Below are 26455 nucleotides of genomic sequence, written 5' to 3'. Positions count from 1 at the left end.
GGACACTCTGCTCCCGGTCAGTACGGGGAGTTATGGACACTCTGCTCCCGGTCAGTACGGGGAGTTATGGACACTCTGCTCCCGGTCAGTACGGGGAGTTATGGACACTCTGCTCCCGGTCAGTACGGGGAGTTATGGACACTCTGCTCCCGGTCAGTACGGGGAGTTATGGACACTCTGCTCCCGGTCAGTATGGGTGCTGATTTGGGTGCTCAATGTAGCCGATGGTTTGGAATGAGATGGACAGCATGCGAAGGGTTAAATAAACGGGAACGAGTTCATGCAAAATACGGGAAACGAAGGAGAAGAGATTGAGGCCGAGAGACACTCGTCCAGTTCCCATTTCTGTATCTGGGAGAACGGGATTACAACAGGTCCCGATTGATCTCGGTATCAGGAACCAGACAGCTTTCCACAAATACACTCAGTCCCTGTTCACACCTGCACCTGTTCCACACTCACTCCCTGTTCACACCTACACCTGTTCCACACTCAGTCCCTGTTCACACCCACACCTGTTCCACACTCAGTCCCTGTTCACACCTACACCTGTTCCACACTCAGTCCCTGTTCACCCTACACCTGTTCCACACTCACTCCCTGTTCACACCTGCACCTGTTCCACACTCAGTCCCTGTTCACACCCACACCTGTTCCACACTCAGTCCCTGTTCACACCTACACCTGTTCCACACTCAGTCCCTGTTCACCTACACCTGTTCCACACTCAGTCCCTGTTCACACCTACACCTGTTCCACACTCAGTCCCTGTTCACACCGACACCTGTTCCACACTCACTCCCTGTTCACACCTACACCTGTTCCACGGTCAGTGAGACACGAGGGGGGGTCGAGGGGAAGGTTCGCTCCAGATACAGAAATGGGCTCTGGGTCAGCAGGTCACAGGTCAGAGAGCGTAGGTCCTACTTACGGTCACTGGTGACGGTGTTCGGGAGGCCTGGAGAGGGAAACGGAAACAAAAATCAGGGCCTGAGTTCAGGTGTTTGTGTCGAACACGGATTATAAAGTATTTTAGTGGAACAATGTGTCAGAACACAACGTAAACACATTACAGTGAAAGGAGATTTCTTCAGAGTGAAGGGAGGGGGAGGGGGGTGAGGAGGGGGAGGGGGAGGGAGAGGAGGGAGGACGGGGCGAGATGGGGGGGAGTGGAGTGGAGGGGGGAGAGCAGGGAGGAGGGGGAGAGGAGGTGGTTTGGACGGGGGAGGGGGATGGGGAAAGGGGAGGGGAGCATTTGGGGAGGGGGAGAAGCATTGGGGGAGTGGAGGGGGAGCGGAATGGAGGGAGAGTGATGGAGGAGGGCAAGGAGAAGGGTTGGGGGGAGGAGGGAGGGGTTGGGGAGGGGGAGGGGTTGAGGGTTGGGGATAATACAGGAGGTGGTAATTCCAGAGTGAGCCCCACCTTGAGGGAATGGAGGCTTCGCCTGAGGAGGGTCAGACAGCTCCGCCCCTCCCCATCCGGACTGTGACAACCAGTGGCCAACATCCGGCCCCCGGGGTCACGGGGTCAGGGGACTCAATCTCCCAGAGTGCAGCGGGGCCCGGGCTCTCGATGGGGCCTTTGCTCCGCCGCGCTGCATTGTGGGAAGGCAGGGCCGCCATCGCCGCCTCCGTTCAACCGGCTCCGGGAATCAGGGAATCGACAGAAAAAGGGGCCACGGGGGAAATTCACACCCCGGGGATCGACCATCACCCCCCTCCGGAACCCCTTCTCCCCCCTCCGGAACCCCTTCTCCCCCCTCCGGAACCCCTTCTCCCCCCTCCGGAACCCCTTCTCCCCCCTCCGGAACCCCTTCTCCCCCCTCCTGAAACCCTTCTCCCCCCTCCTGAACCCCTTCTCCCCCCTCCTGAACCCCTTCTCCCCCCTCCTGAACCCCTTCTCCCTCCCTCCTGAACCCCTTCTCCCCCTCCTGAACCCCTTCTCCCCCCTCCGGAACCCCTTCTCCCCCCTCCGGAACCCCTTCTCCCCCCTCCGGAACCCCTTCTCCCCCCTCCTGAACCCCTTCTCCCCCCTCCTGAACCCCTTCTCCCCCCTCCTGAACCCCTTCTCCCCCCTCCTGAACCCCTTCTCCCCCCTCCTGAACCCCTTCTCCCCCCTCCTGAACCCCTTCTCCCCCCTCCTGAACCCCTTCTCCCCCCTCCTGAACCCCTTCTCCCCCCTCCTGACCCCCTTCTCCCCCCTCCTGAACCCCTTCTCCCCCCTCCTGAACCCCTTCCCCTCCCCCTCGTGGTCCCCTCCCCCTGGAGTCAGTCCTTATTCCTGTTCTCTGTCTCTGTCCAATCTCCCGCTCTGAGTCTCTGTTTACACATTAATTCATTCACAAACATCCATTTGCTTCTATTTTGGAATCGGTGCATTGCCGGGAGTTGGAATTAGAATGAAATCTGAACCGAAACCCAAGGTGCCGCCGGTATCAGGCGGGGCCGGAGAAGCCCTCGTTACTCACAGATATTGGCCGTCCCTTTGGGGATCGGGAGGTACGAGCCGGCTCTCCACGGCCGGCCTTGAAAGCCTTTCTTGCATCTCCCGCAGTCCGGCCCCGTCGTGTTGTGCTCACACTCGCAACTCAGCTTCCCCTTCTCCAGGACACAGTTGTTGGCGTGAAGATTGCACTTACACCTGGCAAAAAAACAAGGGGACAAGCTGGTTTAAAATGACCCCGAGCAGCTCCGTTACACACCGGACTCTCTGCTCCGGGGCTCAGCTCTCCCTTTACCAGCTTAGGTTCCTGGTGTCTCCATCACAGGAAGGTCCTGGATCCCAGTTAAAGGTCATTGCAGAATTTTAAACTGATGCAAACCCCTTCCTGCAGAACATGGGCAGCCTGTGATCCCCTCACACAGTCTCCCCTTTCCCCAAACTGGACCCAGTGACAAGATCTCAGGCCCGAACTGCACAGGACGACAAACCCAGTACACAGCGATTCCCAGCACGGGGCGATTCCCAGCACAGGACAATTCCCAGCATATCAATTCCCAGCACGGGGCAATTCCCACTCATGGGCAATTCCCACTCATGGGCAATTCCCACTGACTGGAGCAGCAGAGACCAGGAACATGGGTCAACCCTAAAAAGAGAAAGAACTCCCATTTCCACAGCGCCTTTCACCACCTCAGGACGTCCCAAAGTGCTTTACAGCCAATGAAGTAAATTTGAAATGTAGTCACTGTTGTAATGTGGGGAACACAGCAGCCAATTTACGCACAGCAAGATCCCACAAACAGCAATGAGATATTGAGATCTCGCCTCTGAGACAGAAGGTCATAAGTTCAAGCCCCGCTCCAGAGACTTGAGCAAATAATCCAGGCCGGCACTCCCCGGTGTCAGTACTGAGGGAGTGCTGCACTGTCGGAGGGTCAGTACTGAGGGAGTGCTGCACTGTCGGAGGGTCAGTACTGAGGGAGTGCTGCACTGTCGGAGGGTCAGTACTGAGGGAGTGCTGCACTGTCAGAGGGTCAGTACTGAGGGAGTGCTGCACTGTCGGAGGGTCAGTACTGAGGGAGTGCTGCACTGTCGGAGGGTCAGTACTGAGGGAGAGCTGCACTGTCGGAGGGGCAGTACTGAGGATGTGCTGCACTGTCGGAGGGTCAGTACTGAGGGAGTGCCGCACTGTCGGAGGGTCAGTATTGAGGGAGTGCCGCACTGTCGGAGGGTCAGTACTGAGGGAGTGCTGCACTGTCGGATGGTCAGTACTGAGGGAGTGCTGCACTGTCGGAGGGTCAGTACTGAGGGAGTGCTACACTGTCAGAGGGTCAGTACTGAGGGAGTGCTGCACTGTCGGAGGGTCAGTACTGAGGGAGTGCTGCACTGTCGGAGGGTCAGTACTGAGGGAGTGCTGCACTGTCGGAGGGTCAGTACTGAGGGAGTGCTGCACTGTCGGAGGGTCAGTACTGAGGGAGTGCTGCACTGTCGGAGGGTCAGTACTGAGGGAGTGCTGCACTGTCGGAGGGTCAGTACTGAGGGAGTGCTGCACTATTGGTGTTGGTGTCTTTTGAATGAGACTTTAAACCGAGGCCCTGTCTGCCCTCTCAGGTGGCCGTAAAAGATCCCACAGCCATTATTTCAAAGAAGAGCGGGGGAGTTCTCCCCGGTGTCCTGACCAATGTTTATCCACCAACCAACATCATAAAACAGATTCTTTGGTCATTATCACATTGAAGAGGGTTTAGTTGCTGTGATGGGAGTTTACAGTTTCTGGGGAAGGTCGGTCTGGGATCACCTCCTTGTGAAATATATTTTTTAATGTTCTAAAGGACACAATCGCATCGCTGACATTAACAGTGAGTGTGATGAAGATTTCCCTTTAGTAAATACGATGTGGAAAGGCCCAGTGTGTTGTGAGGGTTTCTGTGTTGTAAAGTGTGAGATCGCTGGTCTCGGGGATTCTGTGCTAACAGCATCGGGCCGCTGTTTAACTCACTGGGAAGGTGAAGCTTCAAAATCTGCAGATTGGTCCTCACACATTCAGCACATTTGCTGTTCTCGGCACTTTTTGCTGAACTAAGCAGAAACCCAGACAGTTCCTTGGAGGCAAATTAACCTCAGCGTAAACATTTTCCTGTTCCTGTTCTCGAATTAGTGTCTGAAGATTCTCCTGGACTAAAAGCTCGAGTGAGTCTCCCAGATGCTGAGTGTAGAATTTCTCATCTACAGGCTGCCCCCCCCGGTGACATCATCTGAAAACACAACGTCAGGTTCCACATGTACACTGACGACACCCAGCTCTACCTCACCCCCACCTCTCTCCACCCCTCCACTCTCTCTGATTTGTCACGCTGCTTTTCCAACAGCCTGTACTGGAGGAGCAGAAATTTCCTCCAAATAAATACTGGGAAGACCGAAGCCATTGTCTTCAGTCCCCGCCTCAAACTCCGTTCCCCAGACACCGACTCCATCCCTCTCCCCGGCCACAGTCTGAGGCTAACTCTGCTGCCCGTATCCTCACTCACACCAAGTCCCGTTCTCCCATCACCCCTGTGCTCACTGACCTACATTGGCAACGCCTCGATTTTAAAATTCTCATCCTTGTTTTCAAATCCCTCCATGGCCTCGCCCCTCCCTATCTCTGTAACCTCCTCCAGCCCGACAACCCTCCGAGATCTCTTCAATTCTGGCCTCTTGCGCTTCCCCAATTTTAATCACTCCACCATTGGCAGCCGTGCCTTCAGCTGCCTGGGAGCTAAGCTCTGGAATTCCCTCCCTAAACCTCTCCCCCTCTCCACCTCTCTCTCCTCCTTTGAGACGCTCCTTAAAACCTACCTCTTCGAACAAGCTTTTAGTCTCCTGTCCGAATATCTCATGTGGCTCGGTATCAAATTTTTGTTTGATAGTCGCTACTGTGAAGCACCTTGGGACGTTTTACTCTGTTAAAGGGGCTATATAATTGCAAGTTGTTATTGTTGATGGAGTTCCCTCCAGATGTTGGCCCTGATAGACCGTCCCCCAGATGTTTGCCCTGGGAGATTATCCCCCAGATGTTTGCCCTGGTAGACCTTTCCCCCAGATGTTGGCCCTGATAGACCGTCCCCCAGATGTTTGCCCTGATGGACTGTCCCCCAGATGTTTGCCCTAATGGACCGTACCCCAGATGTTTGCCCTGATACAGCGCCCCCTGGATGTGAAGTGTGGGATCAGTGACCCTGAGCAGAGGTGACGAGGAGCTCTCACCGTCCGTGAATCTCCACGTTGGAGATGGCGTAGAAGTATTTGGAGAGGTTGAGCTGGTCGACGCTGGTGGCCCCGGTGGCCGGCCGGAGCAGCCTGACCCGCAGGTCGGTCAGGGTGAAGAAGTCCCTCAGGTCCTTGGTGGTGTCCAGCTGGCCGTAGAGCGAGGCCATGTTGCGGAGAAGGGGCCCCCCGAACAGGGCGAACCGCTCCCTGATCTCGAAGCGGACCGTCTTGTCCACCTTCCACACGTAGCCCCTGGAGTACTCCTCCGTGCAGATGATGTCCAGCACCGAGGCTGGGCTCAGATCCCGGACCGTTCTCCGCTCCATCCCGAAGGAGTTGAGGCAGTCGGCAGCGTAGAACTGGTAGGGCTGCCACGTCCGGCCGTGGTCCAGAGATTTCTCCAGGACCATCTGCTCCGGCCGGCCCGACTCGAAGGTGATGACGATATCCTCGGTCAGCTCGATGGTCTTGCCCCAGGACAGGGTGATATTGACCAGGAGGGGCTCGGGGAAACTCCTCCAGGAGACGCTTTGCCAAAAGGTGTTTGGGATCCGGCCCTCGTGATCCAGCATCAGCTCGGGGGGGTGTGCGAGCTCGGGCGTGCGAGCGTCACACTCGTTGTTGCACATGTAGGGGTTCTCCTGGAATTGGGCACAGAGCAACACGGGTTAGATACAGAGTTAGGCCCCATCTACACTGTCCCATCAAACACTCCCAGGGCAGGTACAGCACGGGTTAGATACAGAGTAAAGCTCCCTCTACACTGTCCCATCAAACACTCCCAGGGCAGGTACAGCACGGGTTAGATACAGAGTAAAGCTCCCTCTACACTGTCCCATCAAACACTCCCAGGGCAGGTACAGCACGGGTTAGATACAGAGTAAAGCTCCCTCTGCACTGTCTTGGAATCCAGGAATATCCATCCACTCTGATTTTCTCAGGGATAAGTTTTGATTAAACTGTACGCGCTCCATCTCACTGCACTCTGTGCTGGACAGTTAGACAGCTGGTTAATTATATCGCTGTAGTGTCGAGGAATGATTCTCGCTCTGTCTAACTAAAAATAGCTTCACACCTCTAAAATATTTAGAGACCTGAATTGTAAAACTACACAGGAATTGGAAACACAACTGTAAGATCCCACCTTATCCTCACTGGGAGTGATTCCCCGTCACTGGGGGTGATTCCCCGTCACTGGGGGTGATTCCCCGTCACTGGGGGTGATTCCCCGTCACTGGGGGTGATTCCCCGTCACTGGGGGTGATTCCCCGTCGCCGGGAGTGATTCCCTGTCACCGGGAGTGATTCCCCGTCACTGGGGGTGATTCCCTGTCACTGGGGGTGATTCCCTGTCCACTGGGGGTGATTCCCTGTCCACTGGGAGTGATTCCCCGTCACTGGGGGTGATTCCCCGTCACTGGGGGTGATTCCCCGTCACTGGGGGTGATTCCCCGTCACTCGGAGTGATTCCCCGTCACTGGGGGTGATTCCCCGTCACTGGGGGTGATTCCCCGTCACTGGGGGTGATTCCCCGTCACCGGGGGTGATTCCCTGTCACCGGGAGTGATTCCCCGTCACCGGGGGTGATTCCCCGTCTCTGGGAGTGATTCCCCGTCACCGGGAGTGATCCCCCGTCACCGGGAGTGATCCCCCGTCACCGGGAGTGATTCCCCGTCACCGGGAGTGATTCCCCGTCACTGTGCAGTTTGTTGTATCAGAATTCGGAATATCTGAATCACAGAATTTATCATCAGCCAATTTCTCAGGAATGTTGTTCTGAAAGAATCATTTGTGTTTATTAATTCTCGGGATGTGGGCGTCGCTGGTGAGGCCGGCATTTATTGCCCAAAAGGAGAGAGAGAGAGAAAGGAGGAGAGTTTTCCGGGCGGAATGATCGAGGGGCAGTTGTCTTTTTACAGTCCGTTGTTAAAACAATCCCTTATTTCCGACCAGGCCATAATCCTGGGCTCTGGGTGTCAGACCACAGCCCAGCCTGTGGTCCTAATGATGCTTTATCTGCGGCTGGTTTGCGAGGAAGCAGTAGGAGATGGCAGGGCTCCCTCGGGCTCACTTCAGGTCAGGGTCCTTCCGCAGTGAAGCAGCGACAGAGACAGCGGCAGCTCCACATATTTCACACAAGGTGCGTTTCGGGAATGAGTCGACGGCCCGCAGACAATCAGAGGTCACACATCAGCTTTTATGTGGGTCGTATTCTCCCATCACAATGTTCCCAGATTCTCTGATGATTCCGACAGTCGGGTGAAGGACAGACGAGGCCTCGGAGAGGGTGCAGAGGAGATTTACCAGAATGGGACCAGGGATGAGGGACTTCAGTTATGTGGAGAGACTGGAGAAGCTGGGGTTGTTCTCCTCAGAGTAGAGAAGGTTGAGGGGAGATTTAATAGAGGTGTTCAAAATTATGAAGGGTTTTTGATGGAGTAAATAATGAGAAACTGTTTCCAGTGGCAGGAGGGTCGGTAACCAGAGGAGAGATGTGGAGAATTTTTTTACGCAGCGAGTTGTTCTGATCTGGAATGCACTGCCTGAAAGGGCGGTGGAAGCAGATTCAATAATAACTTTCAAAAGGGAATTGGATAAATACTTGAAAAGGAAAAATTTGCAGGACGATGGGGAAAGAGCAGGGGAGTGGGATTAATTGGATAGATCTTTCAAAGAGCCGGCACAGGCACGATGGGCTGAATGGCCTCCTTCAGTGCTGTATGATTCTACGATTCTCTGATTATAAGTCGGGATGGTGTGTGACTCGAGGGGAACTTGGAGGTGACGGTGTTCCCATGCACCTGCTGCCCTTGTCCTTCTCGGTGGTGGAGGTGGCGGGTTTGGGAGGTGCTGTCGAAGAAGCCTTGGCGAGTTGCTGCAGTGCATCCTGTGGATGGGACACACTGATACTCTCCCCAACATCGGCAACATGGAATCAGACCAACATCCTTTTCCAAATGATCACACAGCTCGCCTGTTAGACCGCAATCTTCAGAAAGTGGCTGTTGCAGCAATCAATAAAACTAATGTGTGAGAAAGATGGAGAGGGGGCCGTATACAGAGAGAATCGAGATTAATGAATCTACAATTCTCACAGCATCTTTCTAAAGGCACTGACTAAAGCTGGATATTGGAATCGATTATTTTGATGTCTGTATTTAGAATGAAACGAGTGTCCATTAGTAACAGAATCCTAAAGCTGTCAAAAGTATGAATGAATAATCACACTGTCCAGATGTTCAGTGCTCCTGAATTGCCGTGTCCTCGGTACATAATTAACAGCCCCTTGTCCCAGTGCTACAACTCACCATTCTATGGAATGACAGTGTGTAAACGGTGAGGAAACTCGAGGGGCAATCAGTGGTGGGAGTTCAGTGTGAAACCACAGCGGGAGTGAAGAGAGAGACTGAGCGACTGTCTCTCTCCACCACTCGCTCGAGCTCTCTCTGATTCTCACATTTCTGGACCAGGTTTCTTGTTTACTGTTCCACTGCACCATCCATGCCTTTCTCACCCCCAGGCTCGACTATTCCAATACTCTCCTGCCCGGCCTCCCACCGTCCACCCTCCGTAAACTTCAGCTCATCCAAAACTCTGCCTCCCGTATCCTAACTCGCACCAAGTCCCATTCTCCCATCATCAGGGAGCGCTGCACTGTCGGAGAGTCAGTACTGAGGGAGCGCTGCACTGTCGGAGGGTCAGTACTGAGGGAGTGCTGCACTGTCGGAGGGTCAGTACTGAGGGAGTGCTGCACTGTCAGAGGATCAGTACTGAGGGAGCGCTGCACTGTCGGAGGGGCAGTACTGAGGGTGTGCGGCACTGTCGGAGGGTCAGTACTGAGGGAGTGCTGCACTGTCGGAGGGTCAGTACTGAGGGAGTGCTGCACTGTCGGAGGGTCAGTACTGAGGGAGTGCTGCACTGTCGGAGGGTCAGTACTGAGGGAGTGCTGCACTGTCGGAGGGTCAGTACTGAGGGAGTGCTGCACTGTCGGAGGGTCAGTACTGAGGGAGCGCTGCACTGTCGGAGGGTCAGTACTGAGGGAGTGCTGCACTGTCGGAGGGTCAGTACTGAGGGAGTGCTGCACTGTCAGAGGATCAGTACTGAGGGAGCGCTGCACTGTCGGAGGGGCAGTACTGAGGGTGTGCGGCACTGTCGGAGGGTCAGTACTGAGGGAGTGCTGCACTGTCGGAGGGTCAGTACTGAGGGAGTGCTGCACTGTCGGAGGGTCAGTACTGAGGGAGTGCTGCACTGTCGGAGGGTCAGTACTGAGGGAGTGCTGCACTGTCGGAGGGTCAGTACTGAGGGAGTGCTGCACTGTCGGAGGGTCAGTACTGAGGGAGTGCTGCACTGTCGGAGGGTCAGTACTGAGGGAGTGCTGCACTGTCGGAAGGTCAGTACTGAGGGAGTGCTGCACTGTCGGAGGGTCAGTACTGAGGGAGTGCTGCACTGTCGGAGGGTCAGTCCTGAGGGAGTGCTGCACTGTCGGAGGGTCAGTACTGAGGGAGTGCTGCACTGTCGGAGGGTCAGTACTGAGGGAGTGCTGCACTGTCGGAGGGATAGTAGAGGGAGTGCTGCATTGTCGGAGGGTCAGTATTGAGGGAGTGCTGCACTGTCGGAAGGTCAGTACTGAGGGAGTGCTGCACTGTCGGAGGGATAGTAGAGGGAGTGCTGCATTGTCGGAGGGGCAGTACTGAGGGAGCGCTGCATGGTCGGAAGGTCAGTCCTGAGGGAGTGTTGCACTGTCGGAGGGTCAGTACTGAGGGAGTGCTGCACTGTCGGAGGGTCAGTACTGAGGGAGTGTTGCACTGTCGGAGGGACAGTACTGAGGGAGTGTTACACTGTCGGAGGGACAGTACTGAGGGAGTGCTGCACTGTCGGAGGGACAGTACTGAGGGAGTGTTGCACTGTCGGAGGGTCAGTACTGAGGGAGTGTTGCACTGTCGGAGGGTCAGTACTGAGGGAGTGCTGCACTGTCGGAGGGTCAGTACTGAGGGAGTGCTGCACTGTCGGAGGGTCGGTACTGAGGGAGTGCTGCACTGTCGGAGGGTCGGTACTGAGGGAGTGCTGCACTGTCGGAGGGTCAGTACTGAGGGAGTGCTGCACTGTCGGAGGGTCAGTACTGAGGGAGTGCTGCACTGTCGGAGGTGCCGTCTTTCAGATGAGACGTTAAACCGAGGCCCCGTCTGTCCTCTCAGGTAGATGTAAATGATCCCATGGCACTATTCGAAGCAGTCCAGGGGAGTTCTCCCTGGTGTCCTGGTCAATATTTATCCCTCAACCACCATCAGGAAAACGGATTATCTGGTCATTATCAGATTGCTCTTTGTGGGATCTTTCTGTGTGCACATTGGCCGCCATTTTCCCCCCATTGGCTGTGAAGCGCTTTGGGATGTCCTGAGGTTGTGCAAGGCGCTATATAAATGCAAATTCTTTCTCTCTAACCCTGTGTGACGTTTAAGGAGGTTTTTTACCAACACTCGTCCATTGTCGTAAAGGAGCAGCTTCGTCACGAGAGACTTCCTACTTCTGAAAGCTGCACTGTGTTGGGTTCATGTCAGTGTGAACCAGTCGGATACAGCAGAATAAGATACGGTCGTGTAGTGGGTGTGTTACTGGACAAATAATCCAGAGAACGGGAGTAAAAATCCCACCAGGGCAGTTTGAGAATTGGAACTCAGTTTAAACCAGGAAATAAAAATCTGGTCTCAGTAAAAGTGACCATGAAACTGTCGGATTGTCGTAAAAACCCAACTGGTTCATTAATGTCCTTGAGGGAAGGAAACCTGCCGTCCTTACCCGGTCTGGGCCTATATGTGACTCCAGTCCCACACCAACGTGATTGACCCTTAACCTCCCTCTGAAGTGGCCGAGCAAAACACTCAGTTTGTATCAAACCCGCTCCCAGTGGTTCAAGAAGAAGGCCCAGCACCACCTTCTCAGGGCAACTGGGGATGGGCAATAAATCATAGAATCATAGAATCATAGAAGTTTACAACATGGAAACAGGCCCTTCGGCCCAACATGTCCATGTCGCCCAGTTTATACCACTAAGCTAGTCCCAATTGCCTGCACTTGGCCCATATCCCTCTATACCCATCTTACCCATGTAACTGTCCAAATGCCTGTTACATAGGAACAGGAGGAGGCCATTCAGCCCCTCGAACCTGTTACACAGGAACAGGAGGAGGCCATTCAGCCCCTCGAACCTGTTACACAGGAACAGGAGGAGGCCATTCAGCACCTCGAGCCTGCTCCGCAATTCAATTCGATCATGTCTGATCTGTACCTCAACTCCATTTACCCTCCTTTGCTCCGTATCCCTCGATACCCTCACCCAACAAAAATCTATCGATCTCAGTCTTGAAAGCTCCAATTGACCCCCAGCATCCACAGCCTTTTGGGGGAGAGAGTTCCAGATTTCCACTCCCCTTTGTGTGAAGAAATGTTTCCTGACATCACCCCTGAACGGCCGAGCTCTAATTTTAAGATTATTCCCCCTTGTTCTGGACTCTCCCACCAGAGGAAATAGTTTCTCTCCATCTACCCTATCAAATCCTTTTATCACTTTAAACACCTCAATTAGATCACCCCTTAATCTTCGAAAATAAAAGCCATATTTATGCAATCTGTCCTCATAATTTAACCCTTTAATCCCCAGTATCATTCTGGTGAATCTGCACCGCACCCTCTCCAGGGCCAATATATCCTTCCTGAGGTGCGGTGCCCAGAACTGAACCCAGTCTCCAGATGTGGTCTGACCAGAGCTCTGAACAGCTGGAACATAACTTCCACCCCTTTGTATTCCAGCCCCCGAGATAAAGGCCAACATCCCATTAACCTTCTACTTTCGATGGTTTTCAGTCTCCCAGGTAACAGGCTGATCCTTTGATCTGAAGTTCTCTCTGATTTGACTCCCAGTGATGGGCATGTGGTGTAATCCCACATTACTGACAGGGCCCTGTGTCGATCGCTCCTTATAGAAACACAATCAGGTTTCATTCAACACCGAGCTTCCAACCTTAAAACCACCTTGTCCAAAAGACCACCTCCTTCTAATTAAAGGCCTCCAATAAAGGGCCTTCTCCCCAAACTAACGTCCCCCAGTGTGGGCCTCAGTCAGACTCAGGGCTGTGAGCAGGTGATCAGGTCACCTGGGGCCTGTCTGGGAAACCAGTTTTAAACAACGACCTGAGAGGGCAGGCGGAGCCTCGGTTTAACATCTCATCCAAAAGACGGCACCTCTGACAGTGCAGCACTCCCTCAGTACTGACCCTCCGATTATGCAGCACTGCCCCTCCGACAATGCAATGATCCTTCAGTACTGACCCTCCGACAGTGCAGCACTCCCTCAGTACTGATCCTCCAACAGTGCAGCACTCCCTCAGTACTGACCCTCCGACAGTGCAGCACTCCCTCAGTACTGACCCTCCGACAGTGCAGCACTCCCTCAGTACTGACCTTCCGACAGTGCAGCACTCCCTCAGTACTGACCTTCCGACAGTGCAGCACTCCCTCAGTACTGACCTTCCGATAGTGCAGCACTCCCTCAGTACTGACCCTCCGACAGTGCAGCACTCCCTCAGTACTGCACTGTGAGTGTCGGCCTGGATTATGAGCTCGAGTCTCTGGAGTGGGCCTTGTACCCATGACCTTGCCTGTCTGTCTCTATCTGTGTTTATAATTAAATATGAACGTGGGCAATACAGAGAACGGGAAACAGAGAATAACAGGAGACGGCCCCGAGACTCCTCATCATTCAAACTGGTCGATAGAAAAATCCATCCCCTGATGACAGGGTCACAAGGTCAGTCAGTCATTACCTCAACATCTGGAAACAGCCTCTTAAAACACCGTCCGGTTAGAATTCAGCCCTTTGAACCATTCAATAAGATCATGGCTGATCCTCCATCTCAATACCATATTCCCGTTCTCTCCCCAAACCCCTTGATGCCTTTTATGTCAAGAAATCTGAAGGGAATTGGAGAAATACTTGAAAAGTATAAAATTTGCAGGGCAATGGGGAAAGAGCAGGGGGAGTGGGACTAATTGGATAGCTCTTTCAAAGAGCCAGCACAGGCACAATGGGCTGAATGGCCTCCTTCTGTGCTGTAAGATTCTACGATTCTATGAATTCAAATTCTCAAACTGCCCATGGTGGGATTTGAACTCACGATCTCTGGATTATTCGGCCAATAACAGGCTTGATGGACCAGCTGGTCCTTTCCTGCCCGTCATTTCCATGTTTGTAACAAAATCACCACATCACCGGACCCCTTTTCTGGGAGAAATTTCTGGAGAACATGGAACCGAATCACTTGACTCGGCTCAAAGAAGAGAAGCCGACACTTCCCGTTAACATTCACCAGCTGTCGAGACTCGCTGGGATTTTCATAATTGGTGCTCGGATTTAGAAATAATTGGCTGTCAGACTTTTAGCCGAGTGAGTCACACAGACTGTGTTTCTCCAGAAGTAGTGATGTTCCTCCCTTTAAGTCGACAGTTCGAGCAAACCTCACAACACAGGTGGAGAATTCGCTGAGACAAGGATTCCTGGTTAACCACATCCTCCTTCAAACTCATGGACAGTGAGTGAATTTAAAGGGAGCAAAATAGTGAGGTAATCCCATCACTTTATAAATCATTGGTGTGACCTCACGGAGAATAAAGTGTACAATTCACAGAATAAAGTGTACAGCTCATAGAATACAGTGTACAGATGTTAGAACACCGTGTACAGATGTTAGAACACCGTGTACAGATGTTAGAACACCGTGTACAGATGTTAGAACACCGTGTACAGATGTTAGAACACCGTGTACAGATGTTAGAACACCGTGTACAGTTCTGGTCACCACAGTACAAAAAGGATATTGCAGCTATTGAAAGGATACAGAATGATTGAGGGGATGGAGGGATTGGATTATGAGGAGCGATGATGTAAATTGGGAATATTCTCACTGGGAAAGAGAATGTTTAGAGGTGATCTGATTCCAGTTTTTTAGGATTCTAAAGAGACTGGATAATGTCGACCATGACCAGCTGTTTCACCTTAGAATCATAGAAAGGTTACAGCATGGAAGGAGGCCATTCAGCCCATCGAGTCCACGCCGGCCCCATGCAAGAGCAATTCAGCTAGTCCCACTCCCCCGCCCTGTCCCCGTAGACCTTGTCCAGAACAGTAGAACCCGAGGACACGGCCTGCGCTCGAAGGGGGTCAATTCAAAACTCATCTGTGGGAACAATATTTCAGTGAGCGAGTGGTCAATCTATGGAACAGGTTCCCCAGGGAGACGGTGGGAACAGTTAGTATTGATTCACTCAGATACAAATTACATCGATTTCATTCAGAAATAATATTTTGTGATCCAGTATCTGAGTAATTTGAGACATGACGTGTGGTGAGTGTAACAGGCTCGGGAGGAACAGGGGACTTTGGACCTATGGTTCCCAAAGCTCTCCCCCACTGGGGGTTTTCCTCACCTCATCTCTGGGTCTGTTGGAGACTCATTGATAGAGATTGATTGCTGTGATTGGTCAATAACTCCATTCCCATTGGATCATGTGATTACCAGGATGGTAGAAGGTGAACGAGATCGACCTCGGTCTTTTCCCCTCCAGTAATTCCTATGGACGGCCATCAAACCAATCCCAGACAAACAGAAATACCACATTCTTCTCCCATCTGGCGTGACTCCGTCACACAGCAGACTCCGCACGGTTACAGACACAAAACAATCCAATCACAATAAAGTCAGTCATTGACCGGGAGCCTGAAATTTACACACAGTCACAAACTGTGACGATGGGGAGGTCACGTCCGGAAATAGAGAAATTGCTGAAGCTTCTAACCGTTCGTTTTTTAACAATGTTTACAAAAGAAATGGGAGGAGAAAGGTCAGAATTGGGGTCCAGTTTAAAGGTGAATGTAGATGGGGAAATGTGGAGAGGACATGTTGGGGAGGTTGTTGAAGCTCAAGGGAGATGAGGCTCCTGGATCTGATACGTTTCATCCCAGGGGTCTGAAGGAATCGACACAAACGATTGAGAGTCTTGTGGATATTTTTCAGAGTTGACGAGACTCGGACCAAATCCCAGAGGATCAGAAAATCCCAAATGTGAGTCCCAGAAAGGGACGAGGGATGAACCATCGAATCACAGACCCACAAGCTTTACTTCCAGTGTTGGGAAAGTGTTTGAAAGTATTGGGAGGGATAATATAAGGGTCATCTTGTGAGACAAGAGCTAATTCGAGACAATGGGAGGTGATGCTTGACTTATTGATTGGATTTCTTTGAGGAGATGACAGACCGAGTAGATCGGGGGAGACGGTGGATGTTGTCTCCCCAGGATTCAGGAAGACATTTAACAATGTCCCAAATAATAGGCAACAACATAAGGTCCAAGCCCACGGGACAGATGGGAATGGATTAAACTGGATTGGGATATGATTGGTAGATAATGAGTAGTGGGGGACGGGCAGGTCTCTGATTGGCCGACAGTTACCAGGGGAGTGTCACAAGGTTCAGTGTCGGGGCCGCTGTTTATAATTTTTATAAATGATTTCGAGGAAGGGATTGTGTCCAAATTTTCAGACGATACCAACTTGGGAGCAGTGGAAAATGATGAATATCAATGGGAACAAATTCAAAAGGATCTTGACAAGTTCGATCAATGGGCGGAGAAATGGCAAATCCAGTTTAATACAGAGAAATGTAAGGTCATGAGATTGGGCAGAGGGAAGGTTGATGTGGATTATGTGCTAAATGGGAATGTACTTGAGGTGTTGGAGCAGGAGAGAGATCTCGGGGTCTGAGTGGACAGGTCACTGAAACCATCAGCACAATGTTCCCAGGCTGTTAAACAAACAATCAGAATATTGGGGGTCACAGCACGGGGTTATACTGGCTCAGTGGGCAGCACTCTCACCTCTGAGTCAGAAGGTCGTGGGTTCAAGACCTACTCCAGAGACTTGAGCTCCATAATCTAGGCAGACATTCCCAGGGCAGTACTGAGGGAATGCTGCACTGTCGGAGGTGCCGTCTTTTGGATGAGACATTAAACCGAGGTCCTGTCTGCCCTCTCAGGTGGACGTAAATAGTCCCATTTCACTATTCGAAGACAAGCAGAGGCGTTCTCCCCGGTCAATATTTATCCTTCAACCAACACCTAAAACAGATTATCTGGTCATTTATCTCATTGCTGTTTGTGGGATCTTGCTGTGCGCAAATTGGCTGCTGCTTTTCCCACATTACAACAGTGACCACACTTCAAAAAAGTATTTAATTGGCTGTGAAGCTTTGGGACATCCTGAGGTCCTGAAAGGTGTGATAGAAACACAAGTCTCTCTGTCTTCCTTTCTTTCACAGCCCTGCAATTGTTTCCTTTTCAAGTATTTATCCAATTCCCTTTTGAAAGTTATTATTGAATCTGCTTCCACCGCCCTTTCAGGCAGCACATTCCAGATCAGAACAACTCGCTGTGTAAAAAAATTCTCATCTCCCCCTGGCTTTTTTGCCAATTCCCTTAAATCTGTGTCCTCTGGTTACCGACCCTCCCACCACTGGAAACAGTTTCTCCCTCTCTACTCTGTGAAAATCCCTCATTATATTGAACACCTCTGTTAAATCTCCCCTTATCCTTCTCTGCTCTGAGGAGAACAATCCCAGCTTCTCCAGTCTCTCCACACCTGAATTCCCTCATCCCCGGTCCCATTCTATTGGAGACGGGGATTTTAACTCAGGAGGCGAGTGTTTGGCCCGTTTTGCCGGGGCTGAATTTCGGCCCCAATTGGGGCTGGTTTTCGATGGTCCTGTTTTCCTGCTCTCGGACACTTTTTAATTCCTCTCTCAGTATTTACCCAGTGACCTTTTCAATACTATAAATGATTCAGTATCGATCAGCACTTGTGGCAAAGCTTCCCACATTCGGATTTCAATCATCAGTGATTTTAATTCTGATTTTAAAATTCTCTTGCTCTTCTTCAAATCCATGGCCTGACCCCTCCCTATCTCTGTAACCTCCTCCAAACCTACACCCCTCCCTATCTCTGTAACCTCCTCCAAACCGACACCCCTCCCTATCTCTGGAACCTCCTCCAGCCCTACACCCCTCCCTAACTCTGGAACCTCCTCCAGCCCTACACCCCTCCCTATCTCTGTAACCTCCTCCAGCCCTACACCCCTCCCTATCTCTGTAACCCCCTCCAGCCCTACACCCCTCCCTATCTCTGTAACCTCCTCCAGCCCAACACCCCTCCCTATCTCTGTAACCCACTCGAGCACTACACCCCTCCCTATCTCTGTAACCCCCTCCAGCCCTACACCCCTCCCTATCTCTGTAACCTCCTCCAGCCCTACACCCCTCCCTATCTCTGTAACCCCCTCCAGCACTACACACCTCCCTATCTCTGTAACCTCCTCCAGCCCTACACCCCTCCCTATCTCTGTAACCTCCTCCAGCCCTTTGACCCTCCAAGATCTCTGCGCTCCTCCAATTCTGGCCTCTTGTTCATCCCCGATTTCCTTCCTCTGTGACCTTTTGCTTTGAAACACAAGAAACACTGAAATCAATCAGCAAATTAGCACTAAAGTGGAATTGGAGACGATGACATTGATCTGGTGCCAGAGATTAATCAAATTGGGGATTACAGAGCCTGGGGAATATTCTATTTTCAACACCAAGATCGGTGGGAATTAACTGATGCCTTTTGGTCGGGAAGAACTAAATAAACAATCTTATCGGCTCCATCACCGAGACCGCCGACTTCCACCTCCGTAACATTGCCCATCTCGTGAACTTCAGCTCATCCAAAACTCTGCTGCCCGAATCCTAACTCGCACCGAGTCCCGTTCACCCATCACCCCTGGGCTCGCTGACCTCCATCGACTGCCGGTCCAGGAACATCTCAATTTAAAAATTCTCATCCTCTTGTTTAAATCCCTCCATGGCCTCGTCCCTCCCTATCTCTGTAACCCCCTCCAGCCCTACACCCCTCCCTATCTCTGTAACCTCCTCCAGCCCTACACCCCTCCCTATCTCTGTAACCTCCTCCAGCCCTACACCCCTCCCTATCTCTGTAACCCCCTCCAGCCCTACACCCCTCCCTATCTCTGTAACCTCCACCAGCCCCACACCCCTCCCTATCTCTGTAACCTCCTCCAGCCCTACGCCCCTCCCTATCTCTGTAACCTCCTCCAGCCCTACACCCCTCCCTATCTCTGTAACCCCCTCCAGCCCTACACCCCTCCCTATCTCTGTAACCTCCTCCAGCCCCACACCCCTCCCTATCTCTGTAACCTCCTCCAGCCCTACGCCCCTCCCTATCTCTGTAACCTCCTCCAGCCCTACACCCCTCCCGATCTCTGTAACCCCCTCCAGCCCGACACCCCTCCCCATCTCTGTAACCCTCTCCAGCACTACACCCCTCCCTATCTCTGAAACCTCCTCCAGCCCTACACCCCTCCCTATCTCTGTAACCCCCTCCAGCCCTACACCCCTCCCTATCTCTGTAACCTCCTCCAGCCCGACACCCCTTCCTATCTCTGTAACCCCCTCCAGCCCCACACCCCTCCCTATCTCTGTAACCCCCTCCAGCCCTACACCCCTCCCTATCTCTGTAACCTCATCCAGCCCTACAACCCTCCGAGATCTCTGCACTCCTCCAATTCTGGCCTCTTGTCCATCCTCAGCTTCCTTCACCCCTCCATTGGCGGCCGTGCCTTCAGCTGTCTTGACCCTAAGCTCTGGAATTCCCTCCATAAACCTCTCCCCCTCTCTCTCCTCCTTTAAGACCTCCTTAAAACCTACCTCTTTGACCAAGCTTTTGGTCTCCTGTGCTAATATCTCCATCTTTGGCTCGGTGTCAATTTTTGTCTGATTTACGCTCCTGTGAAGCACCTTGGGATGTTTTACTACGTTAAAGGCGCTATATAAATGCAGGTAGTTGTTGTTGTGAGTGGAAAGAAACCCTGAAAATGCAGGAGGGAAAGGGTGAGCCCAGACATTATCCCGTCTCCTTTTCACACACGTTTATCGACCCGCGAACCAAATCGAACTGAAGGTGGACTCTGGGCACGAGGTCAGCGGGAGGTCGAAGGGTGAACGAGCAGAGAACGGGCCGTGTATTAACAAGCAAACGGCAGTCAGTCCTGCTTCTGTCCACAGCCCCACTCCTCAATGCTGACCCACAGGGGAATAAACCCAGCAACAAAGGATCATCACTCCTTTAAAGTGGAAACCTGGCCCGGTTTAAAGAGGAAGCTCATCTCATTTACATTTTAAACACAATCCACTGAAATGGAAAGTGGATTTAATTCATCCCATTTCATTTTGACTCAAACATTGAGTTTGTGAATTAATGGGATTGAGTTTCTGCTTTTTGTTGGGAAGTGTTGTGAGATTGAATCAGTCCCTCCTCCGATCTCCCATCTCCTTTGTTAAACAGTGTTAGTGACCGACTGCTTCTCATCTCCTTTCTGTGTGAGTGAGTGAGCTGGACGTGTATTGAAGGGGAGGAGAGACAGGGACAGGGTGACAGGGAGATAACTCGACCTTCAAACTCCTGCCTGGACTGAGCCTTCGACACAACAGTCAGGGTTTCTGTTGGGAAAAGCTGTCTGTTTAGAGAAGGTTGTGAGAGGGAGGGAAAAATATAACTGGGGGAGTGAGTCTAACAACAGGCCCCACAGTGTGTCCCTCAGTCCAGGGGGAGTGAACAATATAACTGGGGGAGTGAGTCTAACAACAGGCCCCACAGTGTGTCCCTCAGTCCAGGGGGAGTGAACAATATAACTGGGGGAGTGAGTCTAACAACAGGGCCCACAGTGTGTCCCTCAGTCCAGGGGGAGGGAACAATATAACTGGGGGAGTGAGTCTAACAACAGGCCCCACAGTGTGTCCCTCAGTCCAGGGGGAGTGAACAATATAACTGGGGGAGTGAGTCTAACAACAGGCCCCACAGAGTGTCCCTCAGTCCATAGAATCATAGAATATTACAGCACAGAAGGAGGCCATTCGGTCCATCGAGCCTGTGCTGGCTCTTTGAAAGAACTATCCAATTCGTCCACTCCCCTTGCTCTTTCCCCACAGCCCTGCAAATTTCTCCTTTTCAAGTATTTATCCAATTCCCTTTTGAAAGTTATTATTGAATCTGCTTCCACCACTCTGTCAGGCAGCGCATTCCAGATCAGAACAACTCACTACATTAAAAAAATTCTCCTTATCTCCGCTCTGGATTTTTCACCAATTCCCATAAATCTGTGTCCTCTGGTTCCCGACCCTCCTGCCACTGGAAACAGTTTCTCCTTATTTACTCTATTAAAACCCTTTCTGAGGGCAGGGGGTTCAGGGGAAGGTCGAAGTGCTGCAGTGGTCTGGGGGAGGGGGTCGGGGGTGAGTCAGGGTGGGTCTCGTGGGGTTGGGGGGGGGGTTGTTGGGGGTCTGGTGGGCGGATGGGGGGTTTGGGGTGGGTCTGGTGGGGTTCGGTGTGAGGTTCTGGTGGGGGGTGTTGGGAGTCTGGTGGGAGATCGGGGGGGTTTGGAGTGGGTCTGGTGGGGTTCGGGGGGAGGTTCTGGTGGGGGGTGTTGGGAGTCTGGTGGGAGATCGGGGGGGGTGGGTTTGGAGTGGGTCTGGTGGGGTTCAGTTGGGGGGGGGCTCTGATGCGGGGTCCGGGAGGGTCAGATATCAATGGTTCAGGGAAGGTCTCCAAATAATATACTCAAGCTGATCTTTTATTTTATTCGTTCATGGGATGTGGGCATCGCTGGCGAGGCCGGCATTTATTGCCCATCCCTAATTGCCCTCGAGAAGGTGGTGATGAGCCGCCTTCTTGAACCGCTGCAGTCCGTGTGGTGACGGTTCTCCCACAGTGCTGTTAGGAAGGGAGTTCCAGGATTTTGACCCAGCGACGATGAAGGAACAGCGATATATTTCCAAGTCGGGATGGTGTGTGACTTGGAGGGGAACGTGCAGGTGGTGTTGTTCCCATGTGCCTGCTGCTCTTGTCCTTCTAGGTGGTAGAGGTTGCGGGTTTGGGAGGTGCTGTCGAAGAAGCCTTGGCGAGTTGCTGCAGTGCATCCTGTGGATGGTACACACTGCAGCCACAGTGCGCCGGTGGTGAAGGGAGTGAATGTTTAGGGTGGTGGATGGGGTGCCAATCAAGTGGGCTGCTTTGTCCTGGATGGTGTCGAGCTTCCTGAGTGTTGTTGGAGCTGCACTCATCCAGGCAAGTGGAGAGTATTCCATCACACTCCTGACTTGTGCTTTGTAGATGGTGGAAAGGCTTTGGGGAGTCAGGAGGTGAGTCACTCACCGCAGAATACCCAGCCTCTGACCTGCTCTTGTAGCCACAGTATTTATACGGCTGGTCCAGTTAAGTTTCTGGTCAATGGTGACCCCCAGGATGTTGATGGTGGGGGATTCGGCGATGGTAATGCCATTGAATGTCAAGGGGAGGTGGTTAGACTCTCTCTTGTTGGAGATGGTCATTGCCTGGCACTTGTCCGGTGCGAATGTTACTTGCCACTTATGAGCCCAAGCCTGGATGTTGTCCAGGTCTTGCTGCATGCGGGCTCGGACTGCTCGGACTGAAACACGGGCACACTGACAGCGCACACTCGGGGCTTAATGGGTCAAATTATGAGGACAGGTTGCATAAACCAGGATTGTATTCCCTCGAGTTTAGAAGATTGAGGGGAGATCTGATCGAGGTGTTTAAAATGATAAAGGGAATCGATAGGGTAGATGGAGAGAAACTATTTCCTCTGGTGGGAGAGTCCAGAACAAGGGGGAATAATCTTAAAATTAGAGCTCGGCCGTTCAGGGGTGATGTCAGGAAACATTTCTTCACACAAAGGGGAGTGGAAATCTGGAACTCTCTCCCCCAAAAGGCTGTGGATGCTGGGGGTCAATTGGAGCTTTCAAGACTGAGATCGATAGATTTATGTTGGGTGAGGGTATCGAGGGATACGGAGCAAAGGCGGGTAAATGGGGTTAAGGTACAGATCAGCCATGATCTAATTGAATGGGGGAACAGGCTCGAGGGGCTGAATGGCCTCCTGCTGTTCCTATGTTCCCGTCAGTGTTTGCTTCACTCACCAATACTCACCTCCCGTATCCTCACACTGTCCCCTCAGTATTTCAATCAAACCTCAACCATGTTTTGTTCTCTGGAGAAGCAACTTTACATCAATTATTAACAGACTTTCCGGGGAGAGAAGGTGAGCGATATAATCAGTAACAAGGCCATGGATTCAGTTGGTCAGCTGACATTGAACATCATGTCCTGGAGATGCTGAAATATTGATCGTAACCCCTTCATTCTGCTGTCGAGAGACTTTGGTAAAATTAGTGATATTGCGGGAAGTGGAGCCCAGAATGTGAGTCAGACTGGGTGAAACCGCGGCCTTTTATATAAATATAGCCCATTCTCTGAACTCGAACCTGAGCTCCCACACTTTAGAGAAACACGTCCATCATTGGCTCTTTGTTCAGTCTGATTTTACAGCTCACAGGAAAAGATTTAAAAAATGCAGAGATTTAAAAACCTGGGCCCCGATATTAAAGGGCCTCTCGGCCCCCAGACTGGAGTCACATATAGGCCCAGACCGGGTAAGGACGGCAGGTTTCCTTCCCTCAAGGACATTAATGAACCAGTTGGGTTTTTACGACAATCCGACAGTTTCATGGTCACTTTTACTGAGACCAGATTTTTATTTCCAGATTTTTTAAACTGAACTCAAATTCTCAAACTGTCCGGGTGGGATTTGAAGTTACATTCTCTGATTCCTCGTCCTGTAACAGAACCTCGACACCACTGGATCCAAACATTATATCACCACAACAAGAACCTGCATTTATATAGCGCCTTTAATGGAGTAAAACTTCCCAAAGCCCTTCACAGGAGCGATTATCAAACAAAAATTGACACCCATGTCATAGAAGGAGATATTCGGACAGGTGACCAAAAGCTTGGTCAAAGAGGTAAGTTTTGAGGAGTGTCTTAAAGGAGGAGAGAGAGGTGGAGAGACGGAGAGGTCGAGGGAGGGAATTCCAGAGCTCAGGGCCCAGGCAGCTGAAGGCACGGCCGCCAATGGGGGAGTGAAGAAAATTGGGGATGGACAAAAGGCCAGAATTGGAGGAGCGCAGAGATCTCGGAGGGTTGTCGGGTTGGGGGAGGTTAAAGAGATCTCGGAGGGTTGTAGGGTTGGGGGAGGTTACAGAGATCTCGGAGGGTTGTAGGGTTGGGGGAGGTTACAGAGATCTCGGAGGGTTGTAGGGTTGGGGGAGGTTACAGAGATCTCGGAGGGTTGTAGGGTTGGGGGAGGTTACAGAGATCTCGGAGGGTTGTAGGGTTGACGAGGTTACAGAGATCTCGGAGGGTTGTAGGGTTGGGGAGGTTACAGAGATCTCGGAGGGTTGTAGGGTTGATGAGGTTACAGAGATCTCGGAAGGTTGTAGGGTTGGGGGAGGTTACAGAGATCTCGGAGGGTTGTAGGGTTGGGGGAGGTTACAGAGATCTCGGAGGGTTGTAGGGTTGACGAGGTTACAGAGATCTCGGAGGGTTGTAGGGTTGACGAGGTTACAGAGATCTCGGAGGGTTGTAGGGTTGGGGGAGGTTACAGAGATCTCGGAGGGTTGTAGGGTTGACGAGGTTACAGAGATCTCGGAGGGTTGTAGGGTTGACGAGGTTACAGAGATCTCGGAGGGTTGTAGGGTTGACGAGGTTACAGAGATCTCGGAGGGTTGTAGGGTTGATGAGGTTACAGAGATCTCGGAGGGTTGTAGGGTTGATGAGGTTACAGAGATCTCGGAGGGTTGTAGGGTTGGGGGGAGGTTACAGAGATCTCGGAGGGTTGTAGGGTTGACGAGGTTACAGAGATAGGGAGGGGAGAGGCCATGGAGGGATTTGAACACGAGGATGAGAATTTTAAAATCTGCAGCATCTGTGCAGGAATTGCTGTCTTTGCACCAACGCTACAGCCAGAGTCTGAATCCATTCTCACCCTGCAGTCTTTCCGTCTCACTCACCCACTCACATTGAATACTGAATCAGAGAACAGAATCAGAGAACAGAAGTTCAGGAGAGGGAACAGATTGGGAGAGAAGGAGCGAGGACACGAGTAAAAAACACAGTTACAGAATAAAAAATATACAAACTACGAGATACCGGCCGAACAACAAGGCTCCGTTTCTCAGGCGTAAACCGGCCAACTAAGGTCCCAATATGGCGGCAGGAAGTTAATATTTATCCTCAAACAACATCATTAAATCAGATTATCGGGTCATTTCTCACATTGCTGTTTGTGGGATCTTGCTGTGCACAAATTGGCTGCTGCATTTCCAACATGACAACAGTGACTAAACTTCAAAATGTACCTCATTGGCTGTAAAGCGATTTGGGACGTCCTGAGGATGTGAAAGGCGCTATAGAAATGGAAGATCTTTGTTTCTTTCTTCACAGCCAATGAAGGACTTTTTTTGACCAGATCATCTGTTTTTGATGTTGGTTGAGGGATAAATATTGCCCAGGACACCGGGGAGAACTCCCCTACTCTTCCTCAAAATAGTAACCCTGGGATCGTTCACGCCCACCCGAGAGGGCAGATGGGATCTGGGTTTAACGTCTCATCCAAAAGACGGCACCTCCGACAGTGCAGCACTCGCTCAGTACTGACCCTCCAACAGTGCAGCACTCCCTCAGTACTGACCCTCCGACAGTGCAGCACTCCCTCACTACTGACCCTCCGACAGTGCAGCACTCCCTCACTACTGACCCTCCGACAGTGCAGCACTCCCTCAGTACTGACCCTCCGACAGTGCAGCACTCCCTCAGTACTGACTCTCCGACAGTGCAATACTCCCTCAGTACTGACCCTCCGACAGTGCAATACTCCGGGTGGGAGGAGGCTCGTGTGGAGCATAAACACCAGTATCGACCAGTTGGGCCGAATGGCCTGTTTCTGTGCTGTACATTCTCTGTAATTCTATGTAATGACTCACTTTGATAAAGGCCATTCAGTGACCGTCCATTCCCAGCGTGACACACAACAGAGACTGGGTGTGAAAGGCTTCTACTCACCAGCGTGCAGTACATCTCCGGGGTCTCTCCACACGTACTGTTGGGGGGATCCAACCTCACCCTCAGGAACCTGCTGACCAGCTCCGCCTCGGGCTGGCAGGCCATGTAATCCCAACTCCTCCCCTGGTCCCAGTGAATCTGAGTCTTACACAGGTCATAGTGACCCCAGGACGGGAAGTGCTGTGTGGAGACAGACAGGGCTGTCCAAAGGGCCTGAAGGGGCAACAAACCGGACAGACGCATCGTTCCGACTGGACCCCGCTCAGAGAGGGGGTGATCTCGGTCTGTCTGGGGGTGATTCAGGGGGTCTCCACTCCGAGGTCTGGTGTGAACGTTCTGTGACGATCCGACTTTGACTGGACACTGATTCCAGATGTTTTTCCCCAGCGGTGTTTGCAGATATTCCAGGTGTTGGGGTTCCAGCTGTTTTTCCCAGCTGTGTTTGCGAACGTGTCAGGTGTTAGGATTCCAGCTGTTTTTTCCACAGCGGTGTTTGCAGATGTTCCAGGTGTTGGGGTTCCAGCTGTTTTTCCCAGCTGTGTTTGCGAACGTGTCAGGTGTTAGGATTCCAGCTGTTTTTCCACAGCGGTGTTTGCAGATGTTCCAGGTGTCAGGATTCCAGCTGTTTTTCCACAGCGGTGTTTGCAGATGTTCCAGGTGTCAGGATTCCAGCTGTTTTTCCACAGTG

The 26455-nt window shown here is 52.0% G+C and overlaps 1 protein-coding gene across 4 annotated transcripts in view; it reads right to left on the bottom strand.

Annotated features, from left to right (window-relative positions):
- LOC137309134 (netrin-G1-like) overlaps positions 1-26013 on the bottom strand; it is a 40042-nt gene extending 14029 nt beyond the window's left edge. For 3 of the 4 annotated variants that reach the window (XM_067977427.1, XM_067977429.1, XM_067977426.1), the window contains exons 1-4: positions 25768-26010; positions 5689-6332; positions 2468-2640; positions 932-958 (exon numbers count right to left, since the gene is read on the bottom strand). In XM_067977427.1, the coding sequence (XP_067833528.1) occupies positions 932-958; positions 2468-2640; positions 5689-6332; positions 25768-26010 (1087 nt within the window). Of the gene's footprint in view, positions 1-931; positions 959-2467; positions 2641-5688; positions 6333-25767 lie in introns of all 4 variants that reach the window. The other variant, XM_067977428.1, reaches the window with a different exon arrangement.
- Between the last annotated feature and the right edge of the window lie 442 nt (positions 26014-26455).

The sequence above is a fragment of the Heptranchias perlo genome, unplaced genomic scaffold (genome assembly GCF_035084215.1).
Source record: "Heptranchias perlo isolate sHepPer1 unplaced genomic scaffold, sHepPer1.hap1 HAP1_SCAFFOLD_148, whole genome shotgun sequence".
NCBI lineage: Eukaryota > Metazoa > Chordata > Chondrichthyes > Hexanchiformes > Hexanchidae > Heptranchias > Heptranchias perlo.
This window is presented reverse-complemented; position numbering and strand designations above follow the sequence as displayed.